We start from the raw sequence: 13,888 nt of genomic DNA on the forward strand, positions 1-13,888 counted from the left end.
ACCCCCCTTCATGGAGATTCTTGTCAATACATTGTATGTTTGAGGGAAGGCCCAGTCAAACATGATGAACCGTCAGTAACTTTTTGGTTTTATTTTCAAAAAGAAAATTCCCAAAGCGGGATTTCCGCCATCTAAATTTGGCAGGTTGGAATACAAGCCAATCCTCCAACGGCCCTCACTACGTTTGGCCGTCGGAGAAGTTTGGCCATGCCGGAAACAGAAGTCCAGCCGTAGTCAAAGTATGGTCAGCCTGCATCTAAATTCGGTGGGCAGATCATTATAAGGACGGTGGAGTTCACTCTTGTTGGACAAATCCAAGCAAATGTACAGCCTGGTTGATAGAAAAATGTGAAATCACTTTTGGGAGAAACTGGGGGTCACTTCTCATTGCCATTCTGTCCTTGTGTGTTATGTTAAAAAAATGTTTTATAGCGCAACTAACACCTGAAGGTTTCTTAGCGCTTGTGCTGAGGAAACAGAGAAAAGAGAGAAAAAGGTGAAGGTCAGGACTAATTGTAAGCTTCAGTAAACAGAAAAGTTTTAAGGAGAGATCTAAACCTAGTGTAGGGGAGGGACAACCTTAGAGAGAGGGGAAGGGCGTTCCAGAAGGAAGGGGCTAAGAAGGAGAACCTAAGACCACCGTGTTTCTTCCTCTTGAATCTAGGGACTGATAGCATAGCCAGTTGAGACGAACGAAGGTTGCGTGAAGGGAGATAAGGGTGGAGGAGGGAGGAAATGAAAGAGGGGCCTCCACCAGCAAGGGATTTAAAGATTATACAGCCCAGTTTGAACTTGCAGCGTGCGGTGACCGGGAGCCAATGGAGACTTTTCAAAAGAGGACGGACTTGTTGATACCTGGGTCGGCGGAAAATTAGAAGGGCGGCCTGGTTTTGGATCTGCTGAAGTCTCTTGGCTTGGTAGTCAGGAATGCCTACGTAAAGCGCGTTTGCATAATCGAGTCTTGAAATGACTAGCGCTAACAGCACCAAGATGAGGGCTTCTGTTGTAAGGAGGCGGGAGATCTTTCGTATCTTCCTAAGCTGGAAGTGACTAGAGGAAACTACCGCGCTGATCTGAGTTTTCATAGAGAGATCAGCACTAATGATAACCCCCAGGCTTTTAGCCGAGCTCACTGGGCAAGGGGGGCTGCCCAGATTAGCCGGCCAGAAAGAGGGTTGCCAAGGATTGGAGGGACCCCCGACAAGAACCAGCTCGGTCTTGTCGGGGTTGAGCTTAAGATGGTTAAGGCTCATCCAATCACTTATGAAACAAAGGGTGGTTTGAAAAGTGGAAATAGATTCATCCGATGTGTCGATGGTGAAGACCAGTTGAATGTCATCCGCGTAGTTAAACGCGGTGACATTCAACCTACGGAGAGAACGGATCAAAGGGGCCAGGTATAAATTAAAAAGGAGTGGGGACAAAGAGGAGTCCTGCGGGACACCACAGGTCAGCCCGACCTGGTCTGCTGAAAACTGGGACAGTCTAACCGCCTGTTGGCGGTCAGACAGGAAAGAGCGAACCCAGTCCAGAGCGGTGCCCTGGATGCCGGCCTCTCCGACACGGTCGACCAGGATATTGTGGTCGACCGTGTCGAAGGCGGCCGTGAATCCAGAAGCACCAAGGCCTGACAGATGTTCGCGTCGGCCCCTCTGCGTAGTTCCTCCATAACAGAGAGTATAACTGCCTCTGTGGAGTGCGCAGGTCTGAACCCGGCCTGCTGGGAGTCCAGAAAACAAGATTCCTCAATAAATGAACCAAGGATATGAGTAACATGTGACTCCAAAACCTTGCTGAGAAAAGGGAGAAGGGATATGGGGCGAAAGTTGCTCATGATGGAGGGGTCTGCCGAGGGTTTTTTTAAGATGGCCACTACCTCTGCCTGCTTAAAAGAGCGAGGGACCTCACCCATGGCAAGAGAGTTGTTCAAGAGGGCCAGGGGGGGTTCAGGGCAGACAGTGAAGGCTTCACGGAGAACAGTAGGAGGGCAGCAGTCGCTGGGTGAACCAGAGGAGACTTTATGCAGGAGGGCAAGAAAGCCTTCCATCGAGATGAGAGGGATCTGAGTTAGGATATGAAAATCTGGTAGAGGGCAAGAGGCGACAGATTGAAGAGGAGCGAGCATGATTTGAGCAGGGATACTGTTTTTAATCTTAACTATTTGATCAATGAAAAATTGGTTGAGGGAGTCACAAAGCGACTGGGAGGGAAGGGGTGCGATAGTAACTCTTTCCGGGTTGGACAGCTCCTTAACTATTGAGAAGATATCCTTGGATTTGTTACCAGAGTCCAGAATTTTTTGGGAGAAGTATAAGGACTTAGCTAAGGATATGGCTGACCTGTACTCTTTGAGTCGAGTGGAGAATATCAATTTAGTTTCTGGGGAGTAGCCCCGGCGCCAGCGCTGTTCGGCTTGTCGGAGCCCAAGTTTCAGGGCTCTAAGGTCGTCAGTGAACCACCTTTGGGCGTCGTGACGGCGCCTGGCTCTAACCAGTTTTAGAGGCGCCACTGAATTAGATGCCGCAGTAAGCCAGAAAGTCAGAGCCTGGGCTTGTGAGTCAATAGGCCCGGTACTGGGAGGGACAGATGTGTTAAGTAAGGTGGTAAAATTATTCAGGTCAGCCCTATTCCAGTTGCGAACAGAGAAGTTGGTTTCTATTAAATGAATAACAGGGGAGGGCATAGCCAAGGTAAAAGTGATCATGGAGTGGTCTGACCAGAGACAGGGAAGAACAAGAGGAGTGGAGATGTCCAGGCAAGAGGTCCAGACCTGGTCCAGAATATGGCCTTTAGTGTGGGTAGGTGAGAGTATGTGCTGGGTGCAGTTCAAGCCTAACATAAGGTCAGAGAAGGCATGCGAACAGGGGGTTTCATGAGCATCAAAGGGCCAATAGTTAAAGTCGCCAAGGACCAAGATGTTGGCGTTGTTAATGGCGAGTTGAGAGATGAGGTCGCCAAACTGGGCCGCAAAGCAGGGCATAGGTTGGGGAGGGCGATAGACCAGAACACATATAAGGGACGAGCCTGACTGCTCCAATCTAAGCACCAAGCAGTCTGTCATAGGAATGCGAGTGGTAACCAATGAAGAAAATCGGATCGGGTGCCTGAAAATGGCTGCAACACCACCGCCTATTTTGCCCAGGGGGCGATTAACATGAAGAATATAATAGCCCGGCGGGATTGCAGCCAGGATGTCGGGGGAAGAGTCTTCTGTAAGCCATGTCTCGGTAAGAAATAAAATATCTGGTTGCACGGACCCTAGAAGATGGAAAATGTCCAGTTGATGGCTGACCAGAGAGCGAGTGTTTAGATAAATCACTGATAGATTAAAATTACGAGTCCTGCCAGGTGGAAGGGAGCTAAGCCTAGAGACCGGGGCGGCCGGTCTAGTGACGCCCGAGAGATAAGTAATCTCAGGGAAGACCGATCTAGTCGTAAGCAGACCCAGTGAGGCAAGCCTAGCGGAGGGCTCGGGGGGGAAGCTTAGGATCATGGAGATGAATAAGGGCAGAACGGGTATATATAAAAGGACGGGCAGAGTGACATGCCCCTTGCCCCGGTCGGCCGCGGACGGGCGCAGACGGGCTTAACTCTGGCGCAACTCCGGCGCGCCGTCGTCGCGCCCGCTGCGCACGTCCGCTGCGCTGACACATGGGGTCTGTTTAAATAAGGGAGGATCTCGGGGGGTGTGGCGATGATGTCACTCGCCTGACCAACCCAGCCCAAGATGGTGCCCCCGGCCGCCGAGAGCCCGCCGATGTAATCAGCACCCAGCCGACCGCCGGTGCTCCCAGGGAGTGAGAAGGAGGTGAGTGAGTGTCCTGTTGAGCTTTGACAGTTCCAGGAAAGAATTAGGGCGAAGAAAAATGTTCCCAATTTAAAAGCGCGCCTCTGCTATTATTTCAGCAGAGCGCGTGTAGAGCAAAGTACAATTGTCCAAGCACATTAAAAGTCTTCCGCTGTTCCTTTAGCAACAGGCGTGGACCCCCTGCCACCGGGTCGCCAGCCTGTAATCACTGGAAGAAGGGGAGGGCACTCCTAAATAGGGGAGGATCTCGGGGGGTGTGGCGATGATGTCACTCGCCTGACCAACCCAGCCCAAGATGGCGCCCCCGGCCGCCGAGAGCCCGCCGATGTAATCAGCACCCAGCCGACCGCCGGTGCTCCCAGGGAGTGAGAAGGAGGTGAGTGAGTGTCCTGTTGAGCTTTGACAGTTCCAGGAAAGAATTAGGGCGAAGAAAAATGTTCCCAATTTAAAAGCGCGCCTCTGCTAATATTTCAGCAGAGCGCGTGTAGAGCAAAGTACAATTGTCCAAGCACATTAAAAGTCTTCCGCTGTTCCTTCAGCAACAGGCGTGGTTCCTTCAGCAACAGGCGTGGACCCCCTGCCACCGGGTCGCCAGCCTGTGTTTGCTGGTCAGATTCCTGCACTGTGAGAACTTGCAGTTTACTAACTTTACGTGGTGATGAAATAGCAATTAGGATATCTGTCTCAAGTGTAGAAGTCTCACAATATGCATGACCTCAAAGTGTGGCTTTAGGAGTTATATCAGCATTAGGTTTAGGTTCCACATAGGTGTTGAGGATCGATAATTTCTTTAGATCCCTACAGGAATCTTTTGACAACCCATGTGTTGAGCAAACGTATTCCTAATACTCCCCTTGCATGCTCCACTATGGCTGACAGATGTACCTTACATGAGGCGTGTGACAATCCCTCATACAGTAGGAGAGTGTGGTAACCGACTATAGTGGGGACTTGTGTCTAATCTTTACTAAGCCCTTTCTTGATATGCCAGTGTATGAACATGCTTCACTTTGAGGTGCAGAGCTTCCTTGTGGTCGGCCTTCTGGCCTCTCAGAGGTGAGTAGTATCAATAGAACAGGGGGAAAGGCTTAGCCAGATTTACCTGACCAGTCGATCAATACTGCATTCCCCAGTGACCAGTGGTGTGGCAATTTGGATGCAAACGTTTGGCATTTTCTTGAGCTGCAAAGAGGTTTGTGTGTGGTGTACCCCACATCTGAAAGACTATCTCCACCCACTAATGGTTGCTTTAGTTTCCACTCCTGGATGGTGTTTGCCTCTCCGCTTCTGTATTACACACCCCTTTTAAGTGTATTGCCATTAGTATTATCCTTCTCTAAAAAGCCCGCTCCATATGTCCTTGCTAGTTTGAACCGCATGTGAGACCTTGTCCCTCCCTGTTTGTTGAGGTGGAACAGAGTAGTCATGTTGTCTGCCTGAATCGGACCTGGAGTTTCCCTCATGTGCCTGGAAGGCTTTGAGGGCTAAGAATCCTGTTTCAAGTTTTAATACATTTACGTGGTTCCCCGCCTCCTGTGGGTTTCATAGATCCAAGATGTTCAGCTTGCCCTTGTGGGCTCCGCACCCTCTGTGGGATTTGTCTGTTGTGATGGTTATAGAAGGAGTACGGTGTTTGAATGGTGTGTCCACTGTAGAGTTGTTTGTGTTCCACCACTGTATTTCTTTGTGTACTAGTCTGTGACAACCACTAGATTAACACAAATCCTAGTTGCCTGTGACTATTGCTGCTGCAGCCACAACTTAATTAGGTCCCACTCGGCATGGAATGCAGGGTCTCCCCTATCACTGAATAACCAGTTTATTATGAAAATCAGCTGAGTGGCCCAGAAATAAAGGTGCATTTCTGCCATGAAACTGAAGTACTATACTTACAAGGCTACCTGGAAATTGCCTCTTACAGGCATGAAAATACGTTTGCAGTTAGCCATTGTGCATGATCAATCTTACCCAGACTGGACAACGGAGGAGCAAGGATTTTTTTAGACTAAGATTTACAAGCACACAGGATAACAGTCCGCCACAAAACGATCCATCATGATACAGACTTTGCGTATAGTACAAGTCTCAAAGCATGACAATATTACAAATCTTTTGTTGTCTACCATCATTGGCACATATCACTTTATCAAATAAGAGGCTCATGGTTCTCTGATTGTCATTAAAAGACCACCAAACCAAATTTAATACTGAACTACTTGAAGCAGAATCGGAGTGCATTTGCGATGCCAAGAGTAATATGGATCCATGTAACTATGCCTTTTCAACAAAACTTCAAATTGCACTAAATAAAGATATTGCTTATAACTAGAGGTGGGTGTAACTCGCATAATCCGTGTAGCATAATCACGTGGAATTGCATGAGAATGCCGCAAGATTACACAGAAATATGCGAGATGAGTAATTCTGCGTTTAGCACTATTTCTTAGTGCAAAAATGCCACAGAACACTAACAGTGAACGTAAGCAGCCACAGCTTTCGGTAAATGTGTTCTTAGGGTAGGATTTTTTCATGAACTTACTCCCGGCATTTCAAGCCCTTTAGAGCTTTTATTTTAGTACAAAATGTACCCATGCATCCAAAATGCACTAAGAAATACATTCACTTGAGCTCTCTAAATGTGCTCTTGTGAAAGGTTTTCCCTCCACAATTTTGCAAGGAGTAACCGCATATTTATCGGTAATTCTGCATCAAAGAGTAACGCAAAATTACCTAAATTCCTCTGGAATAAGTGTCATTCCGCCCAGGCCTACTTATAACATGTGTATGAATCAAGTAACTCAATTTACCCAATATTCTTTACTACAATATAACATTTACTGAATGTAACCTAAAATGTTTCACCCAGAGTGATAAGTAACAATACATAGATCCGTTTATCTTCAATTCTGTTCCTTGGTTAGAATGTCCTGTTTTGCTGAAGGTCTGGCTTGTTATGGCTCTTTCTTGAGTGAGATGGTAAGACTAGATGGCTTTTTCAGCTGCTCATCAACAGGTTGGCAAAGTTTCTGGACTTTGTGTGCGCATAATCCAGGAACTGGTAGAACCTGAAAGAGGATTTCCTTTTTTTGGCTTTTGTAAAAGAACCCTGGATATACATTCTCTCTCTCTCTCTCACAGTGGGAGTTTTATTACGAGACAAAATTTGGATGAAGTTCAGGAAACAAAGTTCACTAAATGCTGCCTGCACATTTAAAATTTCACACACTCCTAGTAAAACAAAATGGAGGTTTGCACAGTATTATTCTCATTTTGAATTTAATGTCTCAACTTGAGGCTCATTAAACCCATATCTGAGACAGATCCAATGCGAGTTAGGTTTCAAATGAATATTACTATTGTAACTATTGGGATTGATTGTTATTAACAATAACAGGTCAGAGGAAACACAACTAGTGCATACATGAAAGCAAGTGTTTGAGGACTTGTGTCTAGAGTGTGAATTTACTAGACACTGGATCTGGAATGTTAACACTGTAAAGGGGCTCTTTCCAAAGTATCTTCAGCTTGTTGGCTTGAGTTAGGCAAAACAAACTACTGGTAGACAATAACCAGAAGGGAGTCCTGGAAGGACCATTTCTGCTTTTGGGACCAATAAAAAGTCCTACTACTGTTCGTAAGGCCTTAAAATGTCAGGGGGATGAGGGACAAAGTTCGAGCTGCAGGTGATGTTCCATGTCAAAAAGACAGGGGAGAAACACACATGCCGTGCTACAGCAGGTATATAACTCGGGGTGAAGTGTCGTTCCCATGTTAGGACACTGACACTTGCTTAATGGGCTGAATAAACAGAAAATTGCTATCTACAAGGATTCAAGGGCTTTAAAAAACAACATGCAAATGAGTATTTGAATATGACTAAAGGGCAAACTACTCAAGTAACTAGCTATTGCAGAGAAACAGTGTTCTGTTTCTAATAATACCCTAAAATTTTGATTCAGTCACTTACCAATCAGTTTAGATTTATGACCTATTAATGGCATGTACAGAGGCAGAGAAGCAATAGTGTGGAAGATAACAAGACAGCCTCAGCATGAAACAAGCAGAGTAACTTGAATCTATATATAGTTATGAATGCCTTTTGTAGATTTCTCCTACATACTCCACTCTCTCAATGTGACTTTCTTAAAAGATGATGTGTTCCCTTGCATCCTTCATCAATGCTCTCTAAATACGTCCATCACTCAGGGCACCTTCCCAAAAGCTCTCAAGAGAGGATAGATCTTCCCAGTCCTAACAAAACCCACACTAGACACTGATTATCTCATCAATTACCGGCCTGTCACTCACCAACCCTTCATTGGTAAGATCACTGAAAATGTAGGCTATACTGGACTTCAAAATCATACCAGTGCTAACTATGTCGTTTAGGACTACTAATCTAGCTTCAGTCTACCATCCTACAATCGTCCACACACTGAAATCTTGACTGGGATTCATCCTAATGTTTCTCACTGGATTTCCTCCTACTTTACCAACCAATACCAGTTCGCTCTCCAGGCCCTATCATTCACAGAGTTCCCCTGGGTACCGTCCTGTCTCTCAGTCATCTTCAACATCTACATGGAGCTCCTGGGGGCTCTACCCAAAGGTAATAGAATCAAAATTCATCAACAAGCTGATGATACACAACTTTACTTAAAGGTCTCCTCCGCTCCAGACATCTCACACCCCAAACACTGACTGCACTTCATCCAGACCTGGATGTCCAGTGCCTGCCTGAAGTCTAAGATATGGTTAAGGCAGCAGTCCTGTTATTTGCCAAGCATAACAAACAAGAGATTGAACAAAACTGGCTCAGGTACATGAATCTTGACAACTTTGATCCTACACTTTCACCAAATGCAGGTCACTTGGATTAAGCCAACACCAACCTCACCCTCAAGGAAAAGTTTGCCAAAAAACACAAAGATTTCTCTTTTAAAGAAAGTGAAACTTACTTCCAGACAGTGACTTTAGAGCTGGTGTCCAAGTCCTTGTACTCTTGCATCTGGATGGTGGAAACATCCTGCTTTGTGGCCTTCCAAATCCACCTTTGCCCTGGTTAGGGCACCCTACCAGCCGCAGCACATCTCATCTAGGGCGTGAAGAAATATGATCACATCACCCCTATATTGATGGAACTCCATTGGCTCCCCTTGCAGGCCTGGACCATCTTCAGATGCAGATGTATCACTTACACAGCCGTTATTACCCCCTCACCTGCCTATCCTGCAGATGGGCAGAAACTGGTTTTGGGTTGCTTGTGTTCTGGTTCAGAAAGGACCTGCCTGGTCTACCAAAGTAGATGCGCATATGACTAGGTCTAATCTGAGGGGCTTGGTGGGCAAACAAACAAAAGACTGGCATGCAGCACAATTAATTACCAGTGTCGGAAATTTAATTCAAACATTCCATCCATCACTTTAGTGCATTCTATCTTCCAGACAAGCTCACCATCACTGTTGGCTCTCGCCACACCTGAATCCGGGGCACCATTAGACTGGAGACTACGGAGTACACAAAACAAATACAAGGCAGTCGGCCTTTTCTATCTATACACCGAGGATCAAGGACACCATCTCCGTATCCATTAGGACTACTCCAACCCGGGTCCTTATAGTAGAGCATCATGCTTCAATAAAGAACACTACATCATTACCAGATAATAGTCCACTTTCACTTTCAAAACCCAACGATCCCTCCTATCACTCATTCACTGCATCTTTGCCTTTGATCCCATACAGGGCCTCGCTGTATTTTAGCTACGTTTTTATTAAACAAATACCACATAAATATATACATAACTAGCACTGCCAAACGTTTGCCCAATATGAGTGTCTGAAGGCTTGTGTGTCTTTATAGATCTTTGTAATAACTCTGTTCGTTGCATGAGACTTGAATAAAGATATTATGCAGGAACACGTAGCCCTCTGAGACTTTCAAAACTTAAATAATGAAAACAAAGTTACAAGGTATTAATTCTCACTAGTATATGTGAACAGCAATCAGGAAAATGGGGAGTGGGAGCAGTGGCGTAGCTAGACGCTCTGCCGCCCATGGCAGTCCCTCAGTTTTCCACCCGGCAGCCGCATGTGAGAGAGTGGGTGGGGGTTGGGAGTAGGGGTGCTGGTGATTCCTGAGGCGGCCGCCCCGCACGGCCACAGGTAAGAGTGTGGGGGGTGGGTCTGCCCCCAAAACTCATGCCGCCCTGGGCGAACCGCACCTCCCGTGCTACGCCACGTAGTGGGAGACCATAATTGTTGGCAAATTGTGAGGATAAGCTGCTAAATTTAACTGATTGCACAAACGTACATCAAAACATATCACAATCAACTACTTTCACTATTCACTTATGTATTTAAGTTTTCATATATTTTCATACAACACTTCTGCACTGAATCAGTGTCTAATAATGTATGTTATGACCAGAAGGAAGTTGTCTAAAATATCCCATCCTACTTGAGGTAAGGAAATTCATAATGTGACAAACTCATAAATGATTACTAGGCTAAATGCACATTCCTGCACCCAAACGTATTCTACAAACATGTGTTCATGGTACATGGCTGAATGTATGTCGATGAAAACATATACATACCCGACATGGGCACAGTCTTGATAAGGCAGCACTGAAAATATGCTACAGAAGGACCTTCTGCCGCTGATGAGGACTATTCTAAAAAATACAAATTACAAAAGAAAATCTCATAAAAGTGAAACGAAAATAAAAGCAGACTACACAATTTAACCACATCAAATCTGCAAACGAAGTTATTTTCCTGCAAAGTTGTTAATCGGTTAACTGTTGTGGCAAGGGCAAGGTACAAAATGAGCAGTGCGTAGACCCGACTAATAATTACTACTATAACCTTGCTGGTAAAAAAGACGCAGAATGTCACATTTTTAAAATTCAAAGAGGGCATCAGTAAAATTATACACTCAATGCAATAATTTACAACCCAGCATAGGAATGTCACCTTATTAAGTTGCGCCTACTAGACAGTGCATACGCTGTCTGTTTCAGGACATTCTGTGGGCTTACAAAGAGCATGTAGGGATTTGAGCCCACCCACTTCTTAACACTGGTTGGCTTTATTTACTGTCACTCTCATGTTCCTGCTTATTTTATTTTTGTCTGTCAATCTTGTGTTTGTCCCTCCCAGGGAACACTGCCGGTTTACAATGCGTTTGATTGCCTGTTTTTTAGGTCGAGGACCATCGCACTGCGTAGCAGTGGGCAGAGTCCGAAGATTTTATGTTTTTGAGTTAGGTGGGATTGAACCCGCCCCTCTTCTCCATTGGCTGGCTTCCTAAACGGAGGCCAGCCATTGGAGGAGAGGGGCGTCACTCGGTTGAAGCCCCGTCTTTTTCGGATTCGGGGGCGTGTTTTTTGCGTTCTTTCGACCTGTGATGTCATCCGTCACTCTGAACGCAAAAAAAACGCCCCCGATTCCGAAAATTTCGGACGTTTGCGGCCGCCATTGTTGCCCGGAACAGCCTCGCTGCCACTCCAGGTAAGTTTTCTTCTGCCCCCGATTGTGCCGTTTTTTTCTTGTTTCTGTCGTCTCCTTGTTTTTATCCTGCCAACGAGAAGGCAACAACTTCTGGCTCTCCTTTCAACGGGCAGAAATCTTGCTTTCATAGTTCGGCTGCTGCTCCCATCTCTCTGCAGACACCCGATGCTTCTAGGAGATGATGAAAAAAAGTCCCGTAGAAAGTTTGACCGGGGAGAGAGAGGGGCTGGTCTTCAGGCTTCTTCGTGAGCCGTAGTCTCTTCTCGCACAGGACGTCGGCTACAGAAGTGAGAAAAGCCCAGAGCTCTGCACGCACACACAACACTGCCCCTTGCAAGACGCACTCTGTCCTCTGCGAGGGAGTCTCACTGTGCGAGCCCCTGTGCCTGAGGGGCCCTGGGGTGACCTGGAGTGGGAAGGAGGGCTCGTGGAAGCTTGTCCGCGAGGCTCGCCATTCATTGATTGTACCAGTTCCTGGAAGGGAGACTGGATGGGCTGTGGATTCTTCCAGGACTGTTCTTTCCGCTGAAGGAAGGCTGGTCTGATCTCCCCCGCCCCCCTGCACCCCGTGGTAGCTGGGCCAGCGGCAGCAATGGACTCGCCCAGCGATGTAGAAGAGGGGAGCAGCAGGTAAGGCTTCGTTTACCGCCACCCTCCTTTTCCCGGGTCTTGGTGGAGGCGCACATCTGGCGACAGCACGTCCCACCTCTGAACTGCCTGATATTTGGAAGGTACAGAAATGCCGCGCTGCTGTGGAGTTCAAAGAAAGAACTCCCAGGCAAGCTGCATCGATCTGTCTTTACTGTAAACAGCTGAACCGTTTTTTGTCTACCTGTGAACCTTATAAACTCGGGGTGTAACTCTTAACCCAGATGCTCGCGCCACCCAGAGGCACGGGCTGTTTTTGTGTTTTTAAAGACATGAAGTCATCTAATGGCCAGTTACCTGGCGGAGGATAATTGCCTCCCCTATGTGTAAAAACAATGCTTAGTGAGTAGCTGCTCTCTTGGTGCTTCGCGTTTCTGGTCTATATTCGCAGGGTGTGCATTTTACACCAGCCTGGCTAGACAGCGTTTTTTTTGTACACTGCACACTATATGCAGAAATCGCACATTTCCCATGTCCACTCGTGAATAGCTCATCCAGTCGAGATTTTTTTTCCCTTTGAAACCTGAGACTTGCAGTCATGATTTTGTAACGGGATAATTGGGACTACAAGTCCCAGAATGCACAGTAAAACCTGGACTGGATGGGCTAGTCATACATGGAGCCGGGAAACGTGACTCGTCTGGTGTAGGCACTTTGTAGAGGGTGCTAAAGTGCTTTCTGCAGCACCCAGTCATTGTGCGTCTCTCTATACTTTGCTTATGCGCCTCCTCATGGAAGCAGTTTCTCGGTGCGGTGTTTTCGCTGGTGCTCGTAGGTAGCTTTTTGTCTGAAAGGAGCTGGCTATGTGCCTTGTTGTTGTGGCAGATCCGGTACAAGTATTTATCTGCATCCTGTTTGTAGAGGCGGGGCAGGGGAACTGCCGTAGTGCACCTTGTTATACCTGGCCAGGTAGACTTTCTTCTTTCTCTCTCTGAGTGCCTCACAAGAATTATATGCATATCCTATAAAATAAGAGTGCTTGGGAATTGCACAGAATCAGTACAAAGTGAGAGAGGCGGGGTTTACCATCACTTCAACACACAAGAACATAGTCCAGAGTATATCCTTCAATAAACTGTGTTACTATTATTTATCCACATTAAGCATATTTGGAACAAGCTAACAAGATGAGTGATTTAACAGATACACTGTAGCTTCTGAAACGGATTCAGTGAATACAGTTTCTCACTCATCGGTGGCGCCAGAGATATTTGAAGGGTGGTTGATGTACGTTTCAAGAAAGCAGTCCCTTATGTTATGAAACTCTTTACCTGTGTAAAGAGTTTCATAATTTAGGCACGTGTCTTAAGCAAGCCTGAGAAGTGGAGGATTCTTTCAAGGAATGCTGGACCAGGGGGTGTCAATTTTCCTGTTTTTTACCCCTCCAAGGCCCCTAAATTGGTCACTGATTTGTATATTGAAATAAGTTGTTAAATAACCATCACACCCTCCACATAGATGTTGGTGGGGAACACATGCTGAATTTTCCCTGGAGGGGGTGAAATGCCTATAAATAATTGTGCATGTGAATTTGGTGCAAGGGCGTTGCTGTAATTTAAGCCTGACAAAGCAAGTGAGTGATTTACTATTATTAGGTTTTCAGACTGTAGGGTTTAAAGTTTAAAAACGTGTTTTAGTTGGTAGAATTGCTTACCTGCTCATTTTATGTTATCTAATACGAGCCCCAGGGACTTGCATGGTTGTCCACTTTGATCCCTGCCCCCTGGCTGTGCTTGCTTCCCTGCCCCCTGGCTGTGCTTGCTTCCCTGCCCCCTGGCTGTGCTTGCTTCCCTGCCCCCTGGCTGTGCTTGCTCCCCTGCCCCCTGGCTGTGCTTGCTCCCCTGCCCCCTGACTGTGCTTGCTCCCCTTCCCCCTGGCTGTGCTTGCTCCCCTGCCCCCTGGCCGTGCTTGCTCCCCT

The 13,888-nt window shown here is 46.6% G+C and overlaps 1 protein-coding gene across 1 annotated transcript in view; it reads right to left on the reverse strand.

Moving 5' to 3' along the window:
• Window positions 1–13,888, reverse strand: part of CABLES1 (Cdk5 and Abl enzyme substrate 1) — a 586,999-nt gene that overhangs the window by 249,350 nt on the left and 323,761 nt on the right. Inside the window, exon 4 of the mRNA XM_078687424.1 lies at window positions 10,407–10,484. Coding sequence (XP_078543550.1) covers window positions 10,407–10,484 — 78 coding nt within the window. The remainder of the gene's footprint in view (window positions 1–10,406; window positions 10,485–13,888) is intronic.

Source organism: Lissotriton helveticus, chromosome 4_1, assembly GCF_964261635.1.
Source record: "Lissotriton helveticus chromosome 4_1, aLisHel1.1, whole genome shotgun sequence".
NCBI lineage: Eukaryota > Metazoa > Chordata > Amphibia > Caudata > Salamandridae > Lissotriton > Lissotriton helveticus.